Below are 25,017 nucleotides of genomic sequence, written 5' to 3'. Positions count from 1 at the left end.
CATTTGTAGGATATTCCTGGCACATTCAGTCAGTGTCCAGTATAAATGTTTGATTTAATCCAGGAGGCATCAGTAACCTAAATAAAGTTAATGTCCAGGTGACCCAGGCTCTCAGCAGCCATCTACAGTTTGGTCTGCCAAACCAAATTGACTGTGTACACAAGTCCACAGCTCATTTGGTCAGTGCCAGGCTCGGTACAAAGAGCGGGAGAAGCAGATAATGTGTAATCCACTTACTCAAGCCAAGCCTACACACCATTTATGGAAGTCCACGTCATGAGGCTATTTAGGAACCCTAATTCATCTAATAAAGCATGTTTGGAGGTGGAATTAAATTTGTCTGACAGCCCCTTGGTACGCATGCTATCAGAAAAATCAATCACATTTCAAATGATTAAATAATGTATGATTTCATTAAATTAAGTGACAAATCTGTGGTGCCAAGACATTTACAAATAAATGCATAAAAAAAGAAATGATGAAGGCAACACTCCTGCAATAAAATTTGTTATTTCTAGATGATCTATGAATAATTAAATTAACCAGATGTAAAGGAACTACATACTGAGAATACTGCAGAACAGCTTCTTGACATGATCTGAATGTTTTTTGCTTGTATTGTGCTGATCCTTCGGTCATTAATCAGTAACACAGTATCACATTGATTTGAGCTGAGAAATAGAATTTTAACAGGATATATTTTAATTAAGAAATTATAATAAAAAGAGTACAACTAAAAACCTACAGTACTATGCAATACATTTACAGCCTTATACCTGTTTATGAATCCATCATTAAATAGAACCCAAACTGTCAATCGAGAAATACAGTAAATAATAAAAAACATATCACGTCCCCAAAGTAAATGTTGAGTACAAACATTAAGAAAAATAATATTTTGCGTGCAATTCTTTCTTTATCTGCTCCCCCATTTATGTGTAAATACAGTATCAATACTGTTCTTAACATGGAATATATGTGAAAATGATTATGTTACTCAGAATAGAATCAATGGTCTAAGTTGACAATGACCATAAATATCTGTTTCTTTTAGATAATTCTCATACCAGTAACCATTTTATTAATCATTTTCACTTGTATTAATATAAGCCTTTACGGACAATATGTGTGTTGAACTTCCACATCCTAAGAGGATATAAAAGAGCAGCATATATCTGAAGAGTATTTGATAAATAAATGTTACCCCATGCATAGACTACAGTACGGCATCTCATCATCTCTCTGCATTCAGGAACCTCACCACAGCCTGGGTATGGTAAATAGAGAAGACAACTCATCCAAAAAGAAGTAGTAAACACAATATAAGACAAGATAACCAGGGAGGATTATCATGTCCTGGATTATCAATAGTGAAAAGTGTCCACAACCATGCATATGATGACTATTTGGCCATATTTGTAATTAGTAAGTAAAAACAAAAGAATTCCACATCACATTTAGTCTAGAGAAAGTCCTAACAGCAACCAGGATTTACTATTGCTATAAGTCTCTGAAACATTTCACCACATTCAGTGGTGGACTACAAGGCTCCTATAATACCACCGGTGAAAAAGGCAAAACTGTGTTTTGATAGTTTGTGTGTTGGGATCACAAACTTAAAGGGAGTGTGTGTGAGAGAGAAAAGTGATTGTAAGCACAAGACTGAGAGCACATTGAGGTTTTTGAACCTGGAGTCTCTGTTACACAAAGAGACTGGAGAAGGGAAGTCAAGCTGCAGCTGTCCCCGTGTTAATGAAAGTCTGACGTTACAGGCGACATCCCAGAATCCTTTGCAGAATCCGAGGCGTCAGTGGTCACGGGGGAAGAGACCTTCTCGTAGATGAAACTGTAGAGGCTGACATCAGGTCGAGTCGTGCGGCAGTTCTTACACACCACACTCGAGTACTGGTTCAAAAGAGTGTATAACCGTCCTGGGAAGAAAAAAGCAGGGTGGTGGAGAGGGGGGCGGGGGGGGGGTAGAGAAAGGATGAGAGATGGAGAGAGAGGGTGGTGCAGGAGTCAAGAGAAGGAAGAAATATGGAGGGAGATAAAACAAGATTTGAGAGAAGTAGACAAAAAGGACAAACGGGCGGAGAGTCAAAGAACAAGCAAGAGAGGCCAAAACTGTAAGAGAACAAAAAAAAGCCCACAAAAAAATATGAAAGTGTGGTGTGCTCATTTATAAATCAAGCGCACATACACAAGCACACAAGCCATGAGCTTTTTCTCTGTAGCCCCACTTTAGGAAATGGATGGCTAGAGGGGAATTTCTCTGAAAGGCTTCAATAAATGTCAGCGGAAGAAAAATGAAAAGAGGGGGAGGGGAGAGGCTGGGGTCAGCTCAGGCAGTAATCCACTCTGCGGCTGAGGCTGAATGGATGGGCTGAAGAACGGAGATGGCCTATAAGGTGGAATAACTTAACATACAGATGGACTGCGTTCTGTTATTTATGCGTACTGTCCCAGTAATGACGCCAACAAGGACAACCTCCATGTGCTGTACGAGCCTCAAGGGCCCAGCAATCTAAACAGTGGCTGATATCATCACCATTCCTGTTCATTATGTAATATATTGTAAGAGAGGCAGGGCTGACGAGATAATAGCTGCGTGACTGCACCATGGCCAGAAATATCCAACTCCCGCCACAAAAATACTTAAGATATTTGTTTTTGGGCAAGCAGGTCTTACCGACGGTGACTTGTCTCTCGGTGAGGAAAGTGTGCATTTCGTGAACGTCTCGCATAAGCTGAGCATCTCCAAATGTGAAGTAAGCCACGTCTCTCCCGGCCTCTGCTGCAGCCATCAACTGAATCAGTGCTGAAAAAGAGAGAGGGGGAAAGCTAAGAGGGAATTCAGGCAACAATAATATATTAGTATCCTTCAGCTTCAGAGTGAAATCATAAATGTGTAAGTGAAAATAACTAACTGATTGGTCAATAAGGTAGATAAGGTGCAACCTCTGGCAGAAAGGAACACGAGTGACAGGGGCAATTTGTATTAGAAGTGTAAATAATCCACCACTGGTAGCATAGCCTCATCAACTGCACTCAATCTTTTAGCCCTTGCAAATTAGGATTTAAGACTTTTAAATATTTAACGGAATGGATATTGATTTCAGATTAATGAACACACAAAACAAACCATCATTTGCAACAGGTCTGTAATCTTTACAACAACATAACAGCTTAGTCTTATATAACTACCACATCTCAAGTCAGCGCCGGGACTTTAATGTAAAATACAGTTATTGCCTTCTAAAAATACCAGCTATGCTAATTCCAAGGCTAATGGGAGGGGGTCCCCGGAAGATAATATCATCCTCAGGGACTTTGTCAAGTCCGGTGGATCTATTCATAGCACGTCGCAGAGGAAATTAACACCTTCAGTTCTACATGAAACTGTACATGAATATACCAGTGTTGCTCTATTCTCAAAACATTCACAATTAAGTACAGAGATGTGTTTTTGGCACAGACTTCACGAATCCAAGTATAAAACAGGAGATGCTCCTTCAGTAACCTGTTGTATGATGTTGTATGAACAAAATTAAAGGTAATGAAAATGTGTCTGACATTGAGTCTGGAAGTACATCTGGCAAAAATGTGCAGCGTGGCGTACTCAAGAGGACAGTAAGGAGTCCCTGCTTATGAAGAGTGATGTTGTGTAAGCCAGCAGAGGCCTGCATCAGCCTGGATTTATGGCGTACCTTCCCTGTAATCAATCGCCCTTTTAATGGAAAACATAAATGTGTGTCAGCTGATCAATAAAGGGAGGGAAGGAACGGTTGACTGACACCCTGGGAGAGCTACTAATTGACCAGAGACGTTTGAGAGACACCAGCATCTCTGACTGCGCCGTAAAGTCCATACTGCATGAATGCTGAATGTCCTTCAGCAGGGGCTTCAGTGGCTGGGACAACTAGTGCTGATAAATGGATGATGCTATCTGAGCTACTGATAATTAGCAGCTACTTGAGAATCCAGAGTTAAACTTCTGTATGATTTCAGCTCTCATGTATGAAACTGTTGATTTCTCCATACTTGTTGCTACATACAATCTCTTCTTTCCCCCATTTGGGATGCATGTTTCTAGTTCAGTTTGTGATACCTTTGAGCCGTGTGTCTCCACCAAAAGCTCCACAACCCCAGTTGCCTGTGGCTACTGCAGAGAGGTGCTTGCTGTTGGCGTTGTTTCGGAAGAATCCACAGTACGCCTGGGATGGATGCACAGGAAGTAGGAGAAAGCGAAGGTGAGGAAGAAAAAGACACAAGGGAAAACTTTTTCCCCAATATTTTTCTATGATCTCTTCGCACAATATATTAGAACTTAAAATTAAGTAAAGATTGTGTGAGGTCTACATATTGGTGGGTTTCATGCAAGCTGGAGATCAAAAAGCACAATTAAGAATGTTTAATTGTAAGCCTCAGGCTGAACCATAAGCATACTGCATAATCCCTCAAAAGAAAAAAACTGTCAAAAATGACAGTATCACTACCATCAATAAGTGTTGTGCAGCATAGTCCCATAAGCTGTCAGTCGCCCTGAGCTAAATTCAATGGTGTTACAGATCACAGAGCCTTTGATTAACATCTTTGCAGGTGGTACCTGACATTGTGTCAAGGGTCACTACCAAAAGCTTTTAGTCAAACAGCATAATATCTGTCATGTCCAGCATTATCTCTCAACTACTGACATTAACATCTTCTGAAACAAGTTTGTTGTTTGGAGAATGTGTGACATTGTACATAAGCTAATTATATTTTCTTAAGCACAGGCAGGGACATCTCTTGCTCACCTTGTTGAGTTCTCTGGTCATCTTCTCAGGGAGAAACTGCTCTAAGAAGTGCCTGTATTTTAGAGCATCGATGGCTACTATCTCTGTACATCGTCTCTGCCAGTCATCCCTGGAAATGAGAGAAAAGCAAATTAGAGGGACGGGACTGATGATGACTTAGGAAGATCCTCTCATCATTCCCCCAACTTTTTCTGACCAAATTAAAGGTTTGGGGTTTAAAATATCAAAAGAGGAATCCCCAAATGTAAAACTAAACCATGTGAGAATACCTGGGAGTCTCATCCTTGTAGCTGTCCTTCCATTTATAACTCTCGGCATAACCAGAATATTTACTGTACTGTTCGGTGCCTGCAGAACGAGGAGGAAAGTCAAGAAAAAGAGACACATTACTCAGTATTCAGCAGTCAGAGCACACAGTGGGCCTAAATCTGTTTCAGCGCCTTATTTCTTAAATCAAATTTAGTGCTTTCTGTGCTCCCCATGTGAGTGCACAGTATCAGCTTGTATTGGATTGTCATAAATAAAGACCATTGATTTAATAAGTAATCCGCTTTGGGCTTTGAAATGAAAAGCTTTCAGCCATAACAAGATAGAAATGGTTAGAACAGAAGAGGTTAACCTTGGCCATATTTGCAAAATACTTGCAAAAAAATGAAACACAAGTCTATCATTCATTAACTGACAGGGTAAAGCACCCTTGTTACCAATGCAGTAGCCTTTTTATAACTTTTTATAACTAACTTTTATAGCTCAGAGTGAGAGCTCAACAGATTTCATCATTCATCATTATAAATACAGCTGAGCTCAATTCTGAAAATTATGTCCATTAAAGGCTCCATACATTATGCATTAGGTATGAGGTGGTTACACAGCACTTCAGTGAAGAGCAGGCGTTAAACATGTGATTAACATAGCCTTTGAGGTTCTACTGTATGTACCCGCAGAGGTAAGAGCAGACTGGAGGATTTCACACTAACCAGAAAAGCTCAGAGGTATTTCAAAAACAATGCTAAATGTCTTTCTTTAGAGTATCTCTTGAAAAGCACTAATAAAATACTGCCTTTACTTTCTTATAATTGACTTGATTTAGCGTCAAGCATACACAGTTTACCAATACTGCAACTGTAAAACAAACCTGAATTCTAAGCAGGAATGACGATGGGGTTTTTTTTCAGTGCTTTTCTTTGTCCAAGTATGACTCATGCTAATGGCCTGAAGTGGAGCCAGGACATAAACCAATAATGACGGCAAAAGTGGGCGAACAATTGTTTTTATGTAAAGCCTTGGCTAAGTGAGCAAAAAGAACATTTATATTAAACATCTTGCATCAGCGCAACTCCAGCCAGTCAAATGAAGTTCTTTCTACTACACCAGCGACTCCTAACGTCAAAGAGCAGGATACCCCTATCATTTTCTCTATCAACAGATCAATCCTCTCCCTCCTCCTTCACCTTGATCCTATTTATCCTGGCAACCGCCCATGACGGCATCCTGGCAAACAGGCCTCCATCACTAGATTGCATCGCGGACCTCTACCTTCCGATCTGAAAATGCCTATAGACAAAAAACTGATATGATGTTTAAGATCCAAATGCAATGGAAGACTCACAGGAAGACACTTCCGAGGAGAAGGAAATATGATTAACTATACAGAAGAGAAGAACAATGACAGGAAGAGGGACGGATAAAAAAAAAAGTCTGGAAACAGAGACTAGACTTAAAGAGGAAACACTGCATGCGTGGAAGGAATATTCTCAAGGTTTTAATGAATCTATGGCGTAACTGGCCCATTCCATTAGTGGAGCAATGACCTTAGTTGGGCTATAAATTCCTTTCTGTCCAAAATGTAATAAAGTTAAGTGGAGAGGAGGAGGAGGGAGGCAGAATTATGGGAGGCAAGGAGGGGGGCGATGACTAACCACTGAAGGTGACTTGCAAGGGATGGGATTTTTGAAGAAGACAACGAAAACAAAAAAACAGGCAATGCTTGGAGAGAAAGGTACTATACGAGACAGAGGTTGATTTTTACACTGATTGTGTTTGCTAACCCTAACCCTAACACCGGGTTCCGGTTTCCTTTCCTACTCTGCTCTTCACAACCAGCCTGTAAGCAACAAACAAGGTTAAGTAGTAGATGCAGATTGTGCCAAGGGTACCCATCAGACCACGCAAACTCCTTGTTGCTTGATATTTTGTTTGTCCATGTGTCTTTCTTGTTAGGCCTGAGTACCAGGGAGACTCCACAGACAGAATCAATCAAGCACAGACATTTGAGAACAGCATTTATCTTAAGTTTCCATTTGTACAGAGCTAAGTTATAATATATGTCTTCATGTCAAGAGGATGGATTTATCAAACAGGATAATGATGACTCTTGTGTCATCAAAGGAAAATCTGAAGGCCCATTTTATGTCCCAGTGAAATATAAACACCAAAACAGGATAAGTGGATGTTAAATATTTGTTTTGCTATGCCAACGAGATGAAGTGGCATTAAAATAAATATGACATGGGAATAAATCAATTTACTAATTCATCAATTAAGTCCATTTTAAAATGTGGTGAGGGAGCAGTGCAATTCAATGACACTGTGAACCAAAATACTGAAGGCAAATTTAAATCCTGCTTGATTGTAACCTGTGTTTGTTTTTAATTATGATCAGCAGTGGCTGAGGTACAGCCGAGAGGAAGGAAAATGGTAGGATGGACAGAAGAGGGGGGGGAGTGAGAGGGCAGAACACTTAGACAGGTTGACCGAAGCAGAGTGAGTTGGAGGTTGAAAAATAGAGCAATTCTGCTGGGGAGAAATGAAGGATAACTGGGCAGTCCCGAGTGAATCAATGCAATGGATTTACCTTCGAACCGAATGGAAGAACGGGAAAAGAAATGAATGGAGCACAATAAACACACAGGGCTCAATGAATGGCAGAGAATAACTCAGACACAGAGAAAAGACCAGTTTACCCTGTGTTACATGGATGTGTGTGGTTTATATATGAGGGAGAAGAAAGTAAAAAAAACTAGCAATATAAAGGAATAAAGGTTGGTAGAAAATATATATAGAGCTAGATACTCTCTCTTGGCTTTATATAACCCAAATACATTGGTTTTCTGTAAGTATTGATCCATAAGGTGCTAACAGGTAAGTAAATGTCATTTAAAAAATACCATGGCATCAATTGCACACTGTCTGTCTGTTCTACAATGACTCCGTTCCCTGCACCTTGTGCACTAATAGGCACCATATCACAGGAAGTCTTAACTGGGTGGAAACCTATAAATAACCTGTCCTCATATCCACCTTCAGTATGAGGACAATTCTGTGTGTATGAATGCACATGTGTGGGAGATACCACAAAGATGCCTCTGAGAGTACCATTACTTTTTTCTGTAAGTCTGTTATGGGAATTTTGGTGCCATGAACAGAAACAAACAGGCGAAAGTTATAAATAATAATCCATCAATCCATTTCCTGCTGTTTATCTGGGTTCTAGATGCAATGTTAGGAGGATAAACAAGGTAGGCCAGATTCCTTCTGCCTAATCGTGACCTCCAGCACCTCAAGAAGGTGGGAACATTTAACAACTGGCCTTTAGTCTCCTTTTCCTGGGAGAGTACCACTGCTTCAGAACAAAAGGAGGTGCTAACTCTCAACCCATCTGTTTCATATGCAGTTGCAAACAGCCCATATGATTTTGGAAAAGCAAGAGAGGCAATCCTGGGGTCACCAAACCAGACACTATTCATTCATATGTCATCTTCACAAAGACATTCTGTCTATGAAATCACAAACAGAACTGATGAGTAGGCACAATTTCAACAGAGACCATTCACTGAGAATGCAGTTTGACTTATTGCAGAGAGTATGGACACAAATCTCACTCCAGCCACATCACTTAACATTGACAACCACACCCCATATGACATGGCCACAGTCCACAAACATTTAGACTGGATCAACAACAAGCTTTCCTGTGCTCAGCACTGTGATAAAAATACATTTGGAGCATATCCCCTGGTCCTGCAAACCAGCAATTTCTTTGAAAAAAGGGACCAACTTATAGTCCAAGGTCTAAGTAAATGAAGGCCTGAGAGAGCATCACCAGGGAAGGTACAAAGAATCTGTGGATATCTATGGGTCAAAGACTTCAGGCAGTGACTGACTCCAAATAATCTCTCACCAAATATTACATTTCAGTTGACTTCATGTTTATCAATTTACTTTTGAACCATTAAAAATTGGGCTCAGTGCCTTAAAATGGCTATATCTCCCACACAGTTCTTTCTATATTGATGTAAACATTCTCAAATTAAAGCTGAGGCATACTGAATGTGCACAAGTACAGAGCCCAAAGAACAAAACAATGTGTAACTGTCCAAGCACTTACAGTTTGGACTGTGTCCAACATCACTGTTATTGCTTCAGTTACCATAGAAACTGCTACCTGTGCGGTAATTTTTATTTTGTTGTACATTGTACATGATTTTTGTTCTTGACTTACCTTAATACATTCATATTGTTATGTGGTTATTTATTTAAATGATCATTTATTAATCTCTTATAATGTGTTTGTTCTTATATTATTATATGTTTTATGTTGTTTCATGTTGTGTGGACATGTTCTGTTCTGGTTTATCCCACTTTTCAATCTATGGATGGAGAGAAGACAGTGAAACCAAAAAGGATGAAGGAACAGATTGAGTCAGTTTAAAGAAGTATATTTGAGACATGGAGAACAGGGTTAAAATAATAAAAAAAAAAGTCTGTTTATGGGGCAGTACTTAATGCTTTACAAAACAGATGATGAGAGTGAGCGACTACGTACCTATGATGATGAGGCATTCATTGTATTCCAAAGCTTCAGTAAAGAGGCGAGAGACAATGAGTTCAGGGTTGATGAGGAACCTGATTTCTTCCTGGACCAGTCCATGTCCTGTTACTCCTCCACCTACAAACCTATTTGCAAAGTCCACCTAATGAAATAAAAGAAAGTAAATGTAAGAGTTAACCAAAAATGGCACAATCCCTCAATTACAATGTGAACATATATTGACAACAAAACATACTGTGACTAAATGATATTAATATGTTGCCCTTTGCCCTGTCCATTGAATGCACTTGAGAAGAACAGTTAGCCTTAGCTACTGTCACTCTCATTAGTTGAACAAATGACTCCATTAGTATCTCATTATTATCTTGCACCCACTGTGGTCATTTAATACAGATAGATGTCTAAGGATCATAACAATGCTTCCTGCTTGGAAATAATCAAATCAGGAAATTGTAGCAAAACAAAACACAAGAAATCTCTTAACAATGGTTAAATACCAATAAAATCTACATTAATGTTGAACAGGGCATTAATGCAAAATCTGCATGAATGTGTACAGACCTCCCCTATTTTTATACATAGAGAGTAGTAAGTCTGGCATTCCCGGCATTCCCTGTGGGAGCTCACTATTTAGTATTAATCCACAGGGAAACATCACAACCTTTTTTTAAACAAGAAGGGGGCACTTTAATTATTGTCAGTATTTGACATTCTTTAATCTGATTGGGAAGGTAGAATGATAACAATCTAACAAACCAGATGGGGCAACTTGATCCCTAATAAAAGTATTATGCTGAAACACATTGGTTTTGAAGCCTTAAACTCTGAGACTTGACCCTAACCCTGCAGTGGTGTAATTATGATTCCAACAAACATTATTACTGTACAATATCTATCCAAATCACACCATGTCCCTAAATTTTTTTAACTAAATGTTTTATAGACCTTGGTGGCTCTAAGACAATGAATCCTGATGACTTTTCTACAAGAGCCAACACCAGGATGGCATATGGTTAAACTGTAATCATGTTGCCGACCCCTGGACTCTTCATCTTACACCATCATCAAAAGTCAAACGTTTCATATATCCAATTCTTTGGTTTATGACCAAATACCTGCATAATTAATCAGCTAAGTACAGCCTCACATAGCTGCTAGTGTGGCTGCAGACTATATGTCATGTTAGTTAAGTTTGTGTTAGTTATGTAACTTTAATAAATGGACTGAGATACAAACCCAAAATGATTAATGAGATCACTGGAGAAATATAGCAGCTTGTAGTTATTTCTGGGACTGCTGTTTCAGTGTAGGAAATATTTTGATGTGATACTGGAGCTTCATGCCATGCAAGCCCGCTCCTTGTTTTTGTGGCATGGATAAGAGGAGAGCCCATTTAATCACAATGCTGCTATTCAAACAGCCTGTCAGGGGTGAGGGTTCTGCTCACTGGCCCACAGCTTCGTCAATCTGTATGACAGCGGGTGTGTTTGTATGTGCATGTGTATGTTTTCTAACCAGTTGCTCAACTCCACCCCCCCTTCCCTGGCTCACCCCTAACCTCATCCCCCCTCACCCTTCAATCTCACCTCCTGACAGAATGACAGCCCACTCTGCCCTATCGAAAACTCAACACACAGCCAGTGCCCAGCCCACTGAGGTAGCCATCAATCCGCCCGCAGGACTCCTGGCCCACTGGGTCGCCACAGTGAGATGGCTCACCCTTTTCATCTTTTTCTCCATGCCCCTCCTTCTCCTTCATCCCCCACCCCAGGGTCCGCTCCTCCACCCTTGCCTCTCTGAGCTACTCAAGTGTATACATCAGCTGTCAACAAGGGGAAAAAAATACATAACCCACCCTGGAACACTTAGGGGAGTAAGGAGATGGGGTGAATCAGTGCTAACAGATAGACAACCAATAGCCCTCATAGACAGGCAAAGAAATTACACAACCGATTTTGAGCTGAAGGTAGTGGACCACTACTCAGACAAGCATTAGAGTCTCTTTGCCTTTAAAAGCTACGGGAAAGACATGGTGATGGTCAGAGACATGTTTGTCAGGTCACACCAACAAGTGCAAAACAGACATGGTACATCAAATCTGGCATCTAAGCCAACAATATTGATTAGTTAATTAAATTTGTGGCACCACTGTTTAATTTAAAATTTAGAGAAGGCTTTTATAGTGACTGGGGAGTAGTGACAGCAAGGTGTGCAGATTTTTATTATGCCTTGCGGAATAAGTAGCTGTACTTGGCATTAAGTGCAAAAATGTAAAGGAATTCCTACCTGCAGCATCCCGTATCCATCATCTTCAATTGTCCCCTCACAAGTGATATGCAGGCGTGTCAGCTGAGTCTGACAGCTTGACAAAAAAACATTTCAAAACTCAGTTATTCATTCCAGCAAAGTAGCATTCACAGCATGCATGGAATAAACAGCCACATAACATGATAAAGTGGAAAAATTCCCCTTGTCCTAAAACAGGGCATTTAGCAAAGTGTGTACTGTATGAAGTAGGGAAAAATTCAAGAGGCTGAAAAGAAATTGCTCTAGGTCTGATGTGAGGTCCTTACAATAAGTGTCCTAAATGAATTCATATTTTCTGAACTAGTGGGCATGAATGAACATAAAGGAAATGGGGAACTTTCTGCTGTGAAAACATCCTCATGTTGACTTACTGGTAAGCTTTTAACTGCTGTGGTGATGGAATATAAACTGACACCTCAGCCTTGCGTGTAGATATGAGAGGACTATTTACTGACCCAAAACATGGCATCATTTGATATTTGTCACCTTATGGAGATGAAATCAGCTTTAAGATGGATTACTGTGTGTGGGTTATTACAAAAATCCAAATTTATTTTAAATTCACTTCAAACTTCATTTAATCATTCAATTCATAACATAGTAGAATAGAGAATATTACCTCTCCCAGTTTGGAGGATTGTTCAGCGTCTGTCTTGTGAATGTAACAAGACCCTTGGGCCCTTGAAAAACAAGAGAGAAAAAAAATAGAATCAAAAAATCATGAACAACAGAAAAACATTGAGAGCATTAAAGAGAAATAATTGCTACAACATCATCTGGGAAGTTTTTTAATGCTTACTGGTCTGTGTAACTCTCCTGAAGTAACACAGCAGAGTTTTCAATTTCTCAATTTTTCTTGGTGAAGGACCTTCAAATAACCTGAAACAGAAAGCAAATGGGAATTTGAGCTCACAAAGGAGATTTTTGCAAAGTAGTGACTTTAAATCATACATGTGATAGTCTTGAGTCTCTGACAACAGAAAATGCTAAAATCTGACTAAAAATATATAATTTTGGGGTATTAAATAAAATTATATGTTACATTTTAGCCAATGAGAGGTACTAATATTTCACTCAAGTCATTATCTATAGCTCACTGAACAACCATGTTACGGCATGACATGAGTGAGGTCAGGCTTTCAAACTGGCACGATGTCGCTCCCATCTACCTCCATCCTTCATACAATGGCACTGCCTGAGGCCCTGTTTCAGTTCTTCAGCGCTACCATAAAAACTAGGGTGGAGGAAGGGAGAGAGAGAGAGAGAAGGAGAGAGCATGTTGGGCGGACAGCTTAAATCACCCCATACTGGTACTCTCTCTCCATTAAAAGCGACCTAAGCTGATGACTAATCACAGTTCAGCATTCATCTTTCCCTCCTACCGCTTTCTGCCCAGACCAGTAAAGAAAGAAAAACAGAGGGGATAAATGAAATGAAAAAGGCAATGCACTAAAGGCTCTTAAGTGAGGGAAGAAAGCTATTTTTTACAGACAATTCTTGCATACTAAATGTATTTGTATTCTTTACACAGTGCCTTACTCATGCTTTGCGAACCTTCCCAAAATTCCCAGTCAGTCAGTGTCAATTTGACATAATGTACCTAGACAACCTGCCTATGAGACAGTGTAAGTGAAACACAGGAGGATGAGAATGAGATTTCCGGTATAGCCACAAATCATACCTGCTGACGACAGGAGGGCAACAAATTAAGAAGGATATAGTTACAAAATATATTGCAGCAATTTTCTTTTTCAAGAATAGTCACATTAATAATTGGAGACAAGGTTTCTGACAGTTTCACCATCACCAATTAGGCTATTTTCTTCTAAATGAGATAGGCCATCGCCTGGTCACCGAATGCACAAACAAACAAACAAAAAAAGGAGCATTTATTTCTTAGTAATGAGCCTTCATTGTTGACTAAATTGTTAAACTGGTCTCCTATGTCATTTTCTTCTCAAACAGAGGAGAACACAAGCTAAAGAGATAAGTCTCCTGCCTTCTTTCCTCCCCCTCAAATCTATCCATCACTTAACAGAGGACAAACCTTGACAGTTCTGCCAAAACAGCAATCAGCAGATTGCTTGCTGCTCCGCTTGCCCAAGACAGAGCGCTACTGTAGCCGATAAGCAAAGTGACGGACACTCCCTCTATTAAGGGGGGGATGAGGAGGGCCGGTAACGATCCAGGGCCCATTTTAGACTGCACTGGTTGTCTTGTCTTGTCTCATCTTCTCAGAAACACCAGAACTTTTTTTCTCCTCTTGCTCCTTCCTGTATTTCGCTGCAGGCAGGCATGCTAATAGTTAAGGCGGGCCCAAGTGCCTGCAACCAAGTGCTGGCATAGGTCTGAAACATCCATCCCTGCAACTGGAATCAATGCTTACATTATTACAGAGGCCTCTTCACTTAGCCTGCCACTGATTGATTTTTGGCAGATACCATGCAAACAGATGACTGATTGTGAGAGTACGATTGTGGTTCAGATAAAATGTGGGAGTTAAAGGAGAGAATGTGGATCAAATCACAGATAATCAATATGACTGTCCCTGGGATTCATAAAATAATACTGCTCAACCCCCAAGGAAGAGCAGATGGCTAATTAGACTCTGAATAGCAGTTAGGGCCCATGCAGATTGCAGGGAATATCAAAATTATATAGTACTAAACCTAGCCTTCATGTTCTGCAAAGAGTACTATCACAATAAAGTATTACCAAACCAACATCTCCAGTATGCCAGGCAACAACACCGGAAGTTATTACACATATCACTAATGAAGAGACAGTGCCTCAAAGAAATACAGGGAAATTGAATTGAGGTGAAATCTGGACTATGTCCAGTGTATACAGAGGTGCCTACAGCACATAAATACAGTAATAGAGCTGGTAACGAAATCTCATCACAACTCTGTTACCAACCTCACCTAACCTGTAAACATCTCAACTTTCTAGACATTATCAGCAGAGGCAAAAATGCATGAGGATGTTATTGTCCAAAAAATTCCCACCAGATTCAATTAAGACGTCTGCTGAGAGTCATCTTATCAAATGCCTTGAGCAGAAACAACAAAACATGATAAATAACAGCAACAAGAGAACAACTGAAGCTCATTAACAAATACATAATCCAGAAAAATTTGAAGACAAACAACATAAGTGTGATATTCCCCAACGTTCTGCTGCTGTCTGCACATGTTACACCAGAAGGTTGTGTACTTCAGACACAACAGTGTGACAGCAATTGCTCCTACATGCATGAACCAGACTACATTCATGCATCACTCTAAGGTGACACCTTAGGAAAGGTGTGAACTTTACAACACTATCAGAACTATTTGTTTCAATTAGCTATCCAAGGCTTTCTTAACAGACCACTGGTTCTGTGTAGGTAGAACCAGAGAACACCAATTTAACACTCCGACCTCTGAATCTCTCTCCCACACAAAAAGACATAACAGAGACATGGAGCAAAAAGATTTTCTGCCCACAATCCCAACCTCATGTCTTTTAGGTGACAAGGGCAGTTACAACCACACACTGTTATAGCACAACTGTAAATTTGCTCTCAAACAAAAAACAAATGTGACGCCACAAGTTAAAAAAATAAATGTAAATGCCACACTGGATTTACAGGATGCTTACTAAAAAAGGTATAACCCATGTAAAAATACAGAATACATTTATTAGGTGTTTTCAAGGCAGTAGTGCCCCCTTATGGAAATCAGTTTACTTTTCTCTGAATCACTGAAAACTGAGCCACTCAATCAAAATCCAACCAGATTGCTTTGGACAGCAACAATATAACAATACAACCACATAAAAAGTTAGGAGAAAGCCTGACCCTGTTTTAATTCTAATAAAACTTGGTCAACAGGTTCCACTCATTGACAACTAGAAGAGATATCAATCACACTCCTGTTTGACAGCATAGTAAGCTTACTTCTTGAAGCAGATAGACCAATGAGGGTAACTTTGGATCAATATCTGAGTCTGCTAAGATCTATTCCTGCTTAAAGTAATGGCTTACAAAGGGACTGAGCAAAGGACTCAGGGGGCAAATTTAATTTTGTGAATAAAATACTAACAACCACAGCTCACTCAATTACCTAGTGAGCTACTGATCTCTGTTTTGTGTCTCTCAAGTTTCTTTTTACCTGTAGAAGTTGATCTCGGGATAATTGCAGTACTCTGACTTGCGGGAGTTGCGTCGGGGGAATGTGCAAAAGAAGGCGTTGGCCAGAAGACAGGCTATTTGCTCCTGAGACAGAGTCAGGGAATGGTTCACCCTTGACTTCAGCAGGGGAATTGGCTAAAAAAAGAAAGAAAGGAGAAAAAAAGAGAGACTGAAATCGCAATCAAAACACAGATCAGAATAAACGCTCATGGACAGGGGTTCAGAATTTCAGATGTAGAGACACAAGGACAGATTCTGAAGAAACATACAAGGTTATGTGGGCGCGATACTGTAGGTCTGACGGCTAATGGGAGTAGATAATTAGTTTAGCAATCGAGCAAGCAGAAGAGACAAGGAGAGTTCCATTAGGTAAATGGGTGGTAGTAATTAAGGTCCTGGTTTTCTTGCTCTCCCCCAGGTTCGTTCAGTCAGACGCACAAGGCCCATCTATCTTCACTGATTAGGGCTAAAGAGCCTCCCAAGGCTGCCCAGTTAGCAGATCAATACCAGCTCTAATAACACACACGTAAACAGCCTTGATGCTTAATACTGCAAAACAAAGCGGAGTCAGAGAGCTTCATTATCCAAGTGCTACAAATAATTCTGAGGTGAAATCTGTACCAGAAATTCCCTCCTCTAGTAGTCCTTAAAGTATTCTTGATGCTGTGCCTGTGGTTTCTGTCTCTAACAACAACTAGAGGGATTTCCCCATTCTGCCCAGAGTAAGAGCTGAATTAATTTTATTAAATCAAACTGTAGACTCAGAAATAGATAAGTAGATTACAAAAATACCAATCTTGGAATTCTTACATTGTTGTAATTGAAGACAGAGAACAAAAATGAAGATGAATGGGGATGACATTTAAAAGATCTGACGTGGATCAGCTCCATTTAATGTGAATAAAAGAGAGGGCCTCTGAGATTTGATGGGGTTGATTTAAAACCCTGTTTCCCCAAATATACTGCTCAGAGGAGAAAACAGTAAGTGTGGAAGGCCAACGGAATAGCCTGAATTTTAAAATTCATAACCAGTTCCAGCTTAGTGGAGCACAGAATGCAAAAAGTAAGAATTTTCTCAAATGTACAAGCATAACACACCAGCTGAATGACAGGACATGAGACAGACCTCTCCTCTGTCAGTCCTCCTTTCTAATGAAGCACTTCTTGATGTGGGCCAAAACGGGGCACTCATTACCTACTAGTTGTAACTCATAAGCTGATCCTGTACAACATGTGCCTTCTAACCCTCTTCCTCTCTTTCCTGCTGACTGCAAACACGTACGTCCTTCCCCCTATGTACCTTAACACGGGTGACCTCATCACATAACTCCCACAAACCCCTTAGACAAACACTTCATATTCAAAAATGGTGAAGAACACTTACCATCGTGCAGAGACGAGGAGCGCTGAGTGCCAGGTTGACCATGGCAGGTAAAATGACCTCAAACAGGTGCTGTACCTCGCAATGCTCAAGACACTGCAGAGAAGGAGGGGAAAAAAAGAGATAAACAGGCAGAACTATTGTTAAATGGATATCTCTGTGGAGCTGACTGCCTAGTTAAGCAGGCAGTTACTCAGAGCCGGCAGTCAGGATGACTGATGAGATCTGAAGTGACATGCTGATTTGTAACATCATTAATTTTTCCAATCCAAAATGTTCAGTTAAAGGTAAATTCCACAAAAATTCACAGTCACAATCACATAAAAAATTGGACATTTTTGTTTGTTTTTACATTTACATTACTCTTATTTTCTGTAAAATCAGTGGGTTCAGTGATACCTTATTTTTTACCTTTAACTGCTCAATGATTTATTTTAGGGTTTATAATTGTCTTGTTAAGACAAAGAGATAGAAAGGCCTTGAAATACATGTGGAACAACCAACTATTTGATGAAAAGTTTAAATACTGTAATAACAGTTAAACAGTGAGTCTGAGGTTATAACCCAATACCAGTAACCAATATCTAAGGAAAGTCCTCTCATATCCAACAAGAAAACTCAGGGTCAGTGATGGCAACACAGGTTTATTGTTGTTATAGGGAGAACTCCCACTCCTCAGATATCAATAATCTCAACACTTCTGTGGTGAAAAAGGGAAACAGAATTGCTGCAGAGCTACTCACTACACAGAACCTGTTTCAGAGGAATCTACCATCAATCTAGGACCGAGTCCGCAACAGCGGAGGCATCCATACTTCAGCCTATAGCTTAGCTCAGCATCCATCTGCAATTCCCTCTAAAATAAACACCCAGTTATTCCATCATAGACCCAGATTTACAACGCAATCACTTATGAGTGTATTGGCTTCGAATGTCACAGTCATCAATCACTTTCCTTATTCTATCAAGGTAAGCTGGGGGAGCTTGCTCTGATTAAATGGACCTTCTGGAGCAAATGCAAATGACCAATTGTGGACAGAGTGGCAGGGTGGCTTGATTTTCACCAGGAAGTCTTTGGTGGGTGATTCGGCCAGGGGCATTTATATGGCTGCAGAGCAGGTCTGACTAAATGCTGTCAGAAGTAATGAGCTGGCAGACATCATAAAGTGCTCCTGTGGGACTAATAGATGGTAGCTGGTGATGCAGCAGGATGAGGGTAGAAAGATGATTCCCCCAGCCTCTCCACAGCTACAGTAGCCGGTCACAGCTGTAACACATGGGTTGGGCTGCACACACAAACTATACCTTTCACATCAATACATATGATAGACTGAGCTCCAGCAGGACAGATTTACTGCTGCGTAGGCAAATGATTGATTACATTCTGATCTTCCATCCATTCTGGTCTTTACAAGTTCTTTTCATTTCCTGGCAGCTCAACCTAAGCATGTCTTTGTTTTTATTCAGAGGTCTTCTAAACAAATTCTCAACACTTTATAAAAGACAGAGAGAGAGACAGAAGCAAAACAAGCGACAAAGCACAAAAGTGAAAGGGACAGAGTATGTTGCAGCTGAGTGTTCATGTACTACTGGAACATCAGCTGTACATACTCCTGGACTGCTTTCCTGCTCAGACATTCATCAGGAAGCGACACACTGACAGTTTCATTTGGCAGGGGAGAAGCACTAAGACAATTTACAGACAAGCCCTAATTTGTATAACCCTTATTTTCCTCTATGGCTATTACATGTTGAGCAGAGTGTCAATCATTGGCACAAGGGCAATGTACCCCTCGACAATTACCCCAGTGCTGCACAAATGTCGCTCCCAATCTAATTAAGTGTTCTTGGCTGAGGAGCACAACAGTTAGGATTCAAACTCTCCACAAACTGCTGTAAAAGAGAAGTCAATTTTTTAAAGGTGTGAGCAGAGAGGCAGTACAATGTATTCTGACAATTTTAAATCCATTTAGATAGCCCACCAGCGAATGGCTGAAAACTCAGTCCATGTGATTCTTTACTACATTAGACTGTGTGTGAAAGATAAATTACTTTGGATGGTGCATGTCTGCTATGGAATGGCAGCTGTTAATCATTCCTGCTCCAGTGTTTGCAAATGTCCCCTCACACTGCATCCATCAACGGACAGAAATTAAAACAACAGCAAATCACCAGCAACCAGCGGGCATTCTGTATCTATGTATCTACATATCTATTCCCTTTTGCCAATAATAGCACTGATAATAAAATGATGGATTCCGTTCACAGGCACTCAAATCGTGACTTGCCTCTTCCCCATGAAGAAATGGGGAGGAAATACTGCGCTCTGAGCAGTGAATGGGCAGTTGGAGCTGCTGACGCAGTAGACTCCTGGAAGGGCCACTTTCTTGTTGGCTTTGCTTAACATCCTCACAGATTTAATGGGTCTTTTTAATTAAATGGGACTGAGCTATAAAAAGGCTTGGGTGAATATTGATCTAAAGAGATCTCTGCATTACTCTGAGAAATTATTTCAGAGAGGAGGGGGAAAAAAGCATTTTGGAATTGTCTGAATTTAGCTGAGTAATCATTAATGAGAATGGACGGATGTTGGGTTCAAATATCAACCTGACTGGACCATAATAAGTATCAAATGTTCCTACTTAATTGTAAGAGGTCCATTAGAATAATGATCTTGTTTTTGCCTCTAACCAAGACATCAAATTACTTGATTTACTAAATGCAGATAACCAGATTATGCTTCAAGATGAATTTGATTTGATATCTATTCATTGACTGCCATCTTTTTTATGGTCACTTTGGGTGATAAAAGAGTCTATATGTAGACTCATTTCCAAGAACATACACTTTCAGTAGACAGGCAGTACTACTAATACTGTATCCACAACAATTCAGGAGGGAATTTCCACAAAAGGATTGATTATTTGGAATTAAATCCTAAAATCCTAAAGTCATAAAATTGTTATAATAAGTAATCTCATAACAAAGAGAGATGGTAAATATTCATCCCACCTAAGTTTCTCTAACAACAGGTATGTAATTACAATCTCTAACTGTCTGAACGGAAGATAAGGAGTGTTAAAAGGAAGGAAGGAGGAAGGAGACAGAAAGAAAGACAGACATTCCCCTGGTTCACCTGCAACAGCTGCTGCCGTCATGCTCTGCGCTCATCTGTCCTAACAGTATGATGCATATTTGCTCCTAAGAGACTGCCAGGTAATGGGAGGGGACGACGCACTCTGATGGGCTTGCAGCCAAACAAAGGAGAGCAGACTCCCCTCACTGTAACTTCATTCTTCATCGACTATATTTTAAAGACATAGTTAATTATTTTGAGATAAATAAATGCTGCTGATCTCTAAAAGGGAGAGTTCACAGGGGCTACAGCTGACTGCATTTCACTGATGTTTATTTATATGTCAATTCTTAAATTACAAATATGAAAGGCTGTTACATATAAAACTCAAATTCATAATAATAATAATTTAAAAAAACTCAAATTTCCCACTCAAAGAATTGGATTCAAATTTACTATGCTCCATGTTCATCAAAGAAATGTATAAATATATAAGTGTGGTCAGTATGCTGTAGGGAAGTTACTTTAATCTCCCTGCTTAATCTTGTGTACAGGTCCAATTCAAGTTTTGGACAGCTTACCTCTGTGCAAAGAAGGTTCAGGGCAGTGAAGTCCCATTTCTTTGCGTGTGTTGTGTTGTATCTTAATATTGCATCCTGAAGAGGAGAATTATGAATTATTCATTCATAGAACAGAAGAGTAATTTTACTATAAAACTGGCTGCAACATTAACATTTTTAATGCAAACAAAAATATAGAATTTAAAGACTTCTTCTGATATGTGATACAACCAATTATAACTGATGCAAAGTCTGCCACCATGTGGTTGTTTGTGGAACAGGTCTTGTATATTTGAAACTGCTGTGGGAGTTCTATTGGAATAATGCATGAGACAGATCAATCTTCGTGTGGATATAGAGTATGTTCACCAAATTCAGTCCCAGTCCAGCTGAGCAGAGTTGTCTTACCCTCACATCCAGAGAACTTTTGAACCCTCCCTGCAGGGCAGTGTGTATCAGGTCCCACCGACTTTGGACTCCACCTCCATCCTATATGGCACAACAACTGACGTCTTACTACAATGTTCCCACAATAACTAATCTTGTTGAAGTACATTAGTGTGGTTTGCTAAAAAGCTGTGGTGCAGCTACAACTAGTTTACCTCAGTCTCCATAGGAAACAGGTTCTTCTCAGAGCAGGGCATCTTCACTGACACATCATCCCACGCATCTTTGAACTTGGAGGGATATGGGACAGGGACTTCTCCCTCTCTTAGGAGATCTGTCTGTAACAGGGAAATGAAATGGGAGGGGTGAACAAAATATGTGCTGCAATACTTTTACAAAGTAGATATTGTGAAATTAAGAAGTCAGTCACTTTGGCTGAACAAACAGATGAGGATACAAGCTTGACTCTTGTTTTAGTCATATGTTCCTTTGCTGTCTGAGTAAAAAACTAAATGCTGTCCTGTTCGTAAAGATATGATTTTCTTAAAACAGTAATTAAAAATCAAATACCATTATTGTGATTTAGGGACTGATGGGCAGAGTCTAGCAAAGATGGCAGAACAAGTAGATAGTTAGAACAAGAAGTAGCTACGCACCATCACTGACACTATTCCTGTGGGACTAGCCGTGAAGGACACAGTCTGATTGGAGCTTTACTGACAAGAGGCCCTGAGGGGATCATGGAAGATGACTTCACCCTGCCCAGCACTGTCTCCCTCATCCTCATTCCCACTGTCTGTATCTAAACAGCCTTTTTTACACTCCCTTTACCTCTTTTCCCTCTGTTCTTTTTACATATTAAAACACCAAATGTGGCTCATCCACACAATACCCTGTCAAACCTGCATTCACAATCTTTTCATAACAGCAGTATTCCTGAAAACATGTGGCTGTTGACTCACCCTGACTGTGACAGTGTGATTAGGCACTGCTTTCAGGTGAGACAGAGGGGGGGCACATTGGGGCATTCTATTCAGTTCATCTATGGGTGTCCCAAGCCATCTTTTGTCCGTGACATGCAATGGAAATGAAACACTATATAAAACAAAAACAGAACAAGTCAGTATAGCACACTATTGCTGAAGGACACTGTAAGTATAGTGGAGGTAGGAAACAAAAGAAAAGGTGATTCACTTATCGTAAAAGACAGAAAGTGGTGCAGAGAGGTGAACATGTACCTTTCGAAAATGGCACCTGGCTGACTTCTAATTAAGTCCTGGCTCATATTCGATGAGCCACTGCACTCTGCTACCTCAGCATACTCAGTTCCCATGGTAACCAAATGGGATTTTTCTTTGGCCGAACTTCCAGAGTCAGAGTTGTTGACAAATTGCTGAGATGCCACTACCTGACCCTTAGCAAAGCCAGAGTCCTCTGCACAAGCACTGCCATCATGATCCTTGTCTGCAGAATCGTTGATGAGCATGGTTTTACAGATGGGACTGTCAGGACTCAGCATCTCCACATCACTGGGTGTGCTTACACCTTTCCTGGGGCTAAGAAAGAGGGTGAGTTTGGGATTTGAAGAGTGTGCATCAACACAGGTTGTTTTAACAGGGTGGGGACCAGGTGAACTGGGCCTCTTAGATTTCTGTCCGTTAGAGCAGTGTGTTTGGGCTGCATTACTTCTGCTGCCAGCAGGGTCAGATTCCTCCAGCCCACCTGCAGACCCACAGTCCATTGAACTCTGAGATGCCATGTCATCTTGTCTGTTCTCTGTTGGGTCAGAGTCTTTTGTGGAATCATGCTTTTGCAGTCCACAAAAGAGTTCATCTTTTCCATCTGTTAAGTTTGTTTGAAGAGCATCATTCTTCAAACCCTCCGAGTTGACTTCAGCAGTCACACTGCAGCAGAACCAAAGAAGAACAACATTAGCAAACTGTCTTCAAAGTCTAACTTTATGAAATCATTATACTCCCTTTTCGCACAGTGCACTCAGTACCTCCTCTGCTTAACAAGTATTCTCTTTTCTTATTTCTTACTTTACTTGGAAACCTCAATGAAAAGCCCAAGGACACAAACTCCTAACAACCATATGACTGGCTCACCTCTTTTGAGAATCCATTGTTTCATCCATCTTTAACAGGTTAGACGAGATGCATCAACAATAGCTGCTTGAGAGAGAAAATTCAGATGTTGAAAACCTGCGACATGTTTGATAAGTTCATACACGTCCATTAAGATATCGAAACACACTGTCCTCCTTCTAATGTCTCTGGACTTCCACAGCCAAATATAAAGTTTTGTTTATGTCTGGTCTTGGACGGAGGCTGCACTCGGTGCTTTGGTAAAGACAGGCAGTAAAACTTCAGGAGGTGTTTTTGGACTTTGTTTGGTCCGCTTGCTCAGCTCAGCTCTGGGCGGATCACAGTTGAAGGCATTCAGACACAGTGGCTTAAACTTTGGTTTCAGCCTCTTGCCTTAGGTTTCAGATTGTTTTTGCACAAACACGCGCTCGACAGCCAGCACACCGTGAAGAAAAGCTGCTGCTGGCAGGTTTCACAAAGCTACAGCGAGCTAGCTGACTAACCACCCTCATAGGTTACTACTGACATTACCTTCACGGTATAAATTGTTACTCGGCTATTGAAGGCACAGTACATTTTCCGAGGGATCTGTTTGGCTTACAGCCTTGATGGAAACAGATCTTGCAGGTAAAAAAACAAGAAGTAATCTTGAGCTAACTTAGCTTTGACTGGCTACAAATCTAAATGTTAGCTTTTCGCTTCGATGATTGTAGATAGCACCAACGTAATTCAGCCTGGTCAAGCTAGCAGTGCTATCTCCATTATAACAAAGAGATACAACTTACACGCATGCCCTTCTTTGTGTAAGACTTCTGTTAGATATATTACATAATTATATATTTATTTGTACATGAAAGTATTCCTTTCCAGACCACATATCACTCTTAATATTATCGTCCAGTTGCTGGTTTACTTCCACTTCATTGTTGCAGCTGCTTCGCCTTGACGGCAGGAATATAGTGACCAATCATAACGTGCTGTTCGGGAAAAGAGAAGGGGTCGGGAGTTGGTATCCTAGCAACTCGGTTGAAAAGCAGTTTACTGTCGCGCAATCCTTAAGGAGACCAAGATAGTGTATACTAAACAGTGATCAAAAGTTGGGGGTAGCAACAGTATATCATTTAAGTTTCTAATATATGTATATCAGCAAAAATGCAATATAAATATTTGCCACGACTAACACTTTTGCCAGTTTCTCTTCTTTTCTATGACAGTTAACTGGACATCTGTGGGGTTTTGGCTACTGGTCAAACAAAACAAACAAACAATCATTTTAATTGTAATTTTTGCTCACAAGGGGAATGACACCCTCTTCTCCCCCACCCAAATTGCCTACTAGTGATAACACAAATTGCCTCTTTAGATAGCTTACCAAACCTGGAAATCACACTAGTGCAAAACATAATAAAACACAAACC

The 25,017-nt window shown here is 40.3% G+C and overlaps 1 protein-coding gene across 3 annotated transcripts; it reads right to left on the bottom strand.

Annotated features, from left to right (window-relative positions):
• Nucleotides 1–679: 679 nt before the first annotated feature.
• parga (poly (ADP-ribose) glycohydrolase a) lies at nucleotides 680–24,563 on the bottom strand. 3 transcript variants are annotated; one of them, XM_018671876.2, is made up of 18 exons: nucleotides 24,385–24,563; nucleotides 23,621–23,686; nucleotides 22,751–23,416; nucleotides 22,475–22,607; nucleotides 21,728–21,850; nucleotides 21,534–21,614; nucleotides 21,147–21,221; nucleotides 17,493–17,585; nucleotides 16,089–16,243; nucleotides 12,734–12,813; nucleotides 12,554–12,614; nucleotides 11,914–11,989; nucleotides 9,622–9,769; nucleotides 5,066–5,144; nucleotides 4,797–4,905; nucleotides 4,109–4,214; nucleotides 2,690–2,818; nucleotides 680–1,931 (listed from the first exon to the last, which is right to left on the bottom strand). In XM_018671876.2, exons 2-18 carry the CDS (start codon nucleotides 23,647–23,649, stop codon nucleotides 1,750–1,752), a joined length of 2,325 nt encoding a protein of 774 aa, XP_018527392.1. In that variant the 5' UTR covers nucleotides 23,650–23,686; nucleotides 24,385–24,563; the 3' UTR covers nucleotides 680–1,749. The 3 variants fall into 3 exon arrangements, with proteins under 3 accessions (XP_018527392.1, XP_018527391.1, XP_050932529.1); XM_018671875.2 differs by having other exon boundaries at nucleotides 23,621–23,683; XM_051076572.1 differs by lacking the exons at nucleotides 22,751–23,416; nucleotides 23,621–23,686; nucleotides 24,385–24,563 and having other exon boundaries at nucleotides 21,728–21,846; nucleotides 22,475–22,609.
• Between the last annotated feature and the right edge of the window lie 454 nt (nucleotides 24,564–25,017).

This window comes from Lates calcarifer, linkage group LG16_LG22 (genome assembly GCF_001640805.2).
Source record: "Lates calcarifer isolate ASB-BC8 linkage group LG16_LG22, TLL_Latcal_v3, whole genome shotgun sequence".
NCBI lineage: Eukaryota > Metazoa > Chordata > Actinopteri > Centropomidae > Lates > Lates calcarifer.
Note: the sequence above shows the minus strand (reverse complement) of the source record. Positions and strands in the feature narration are given on the sequence as shown.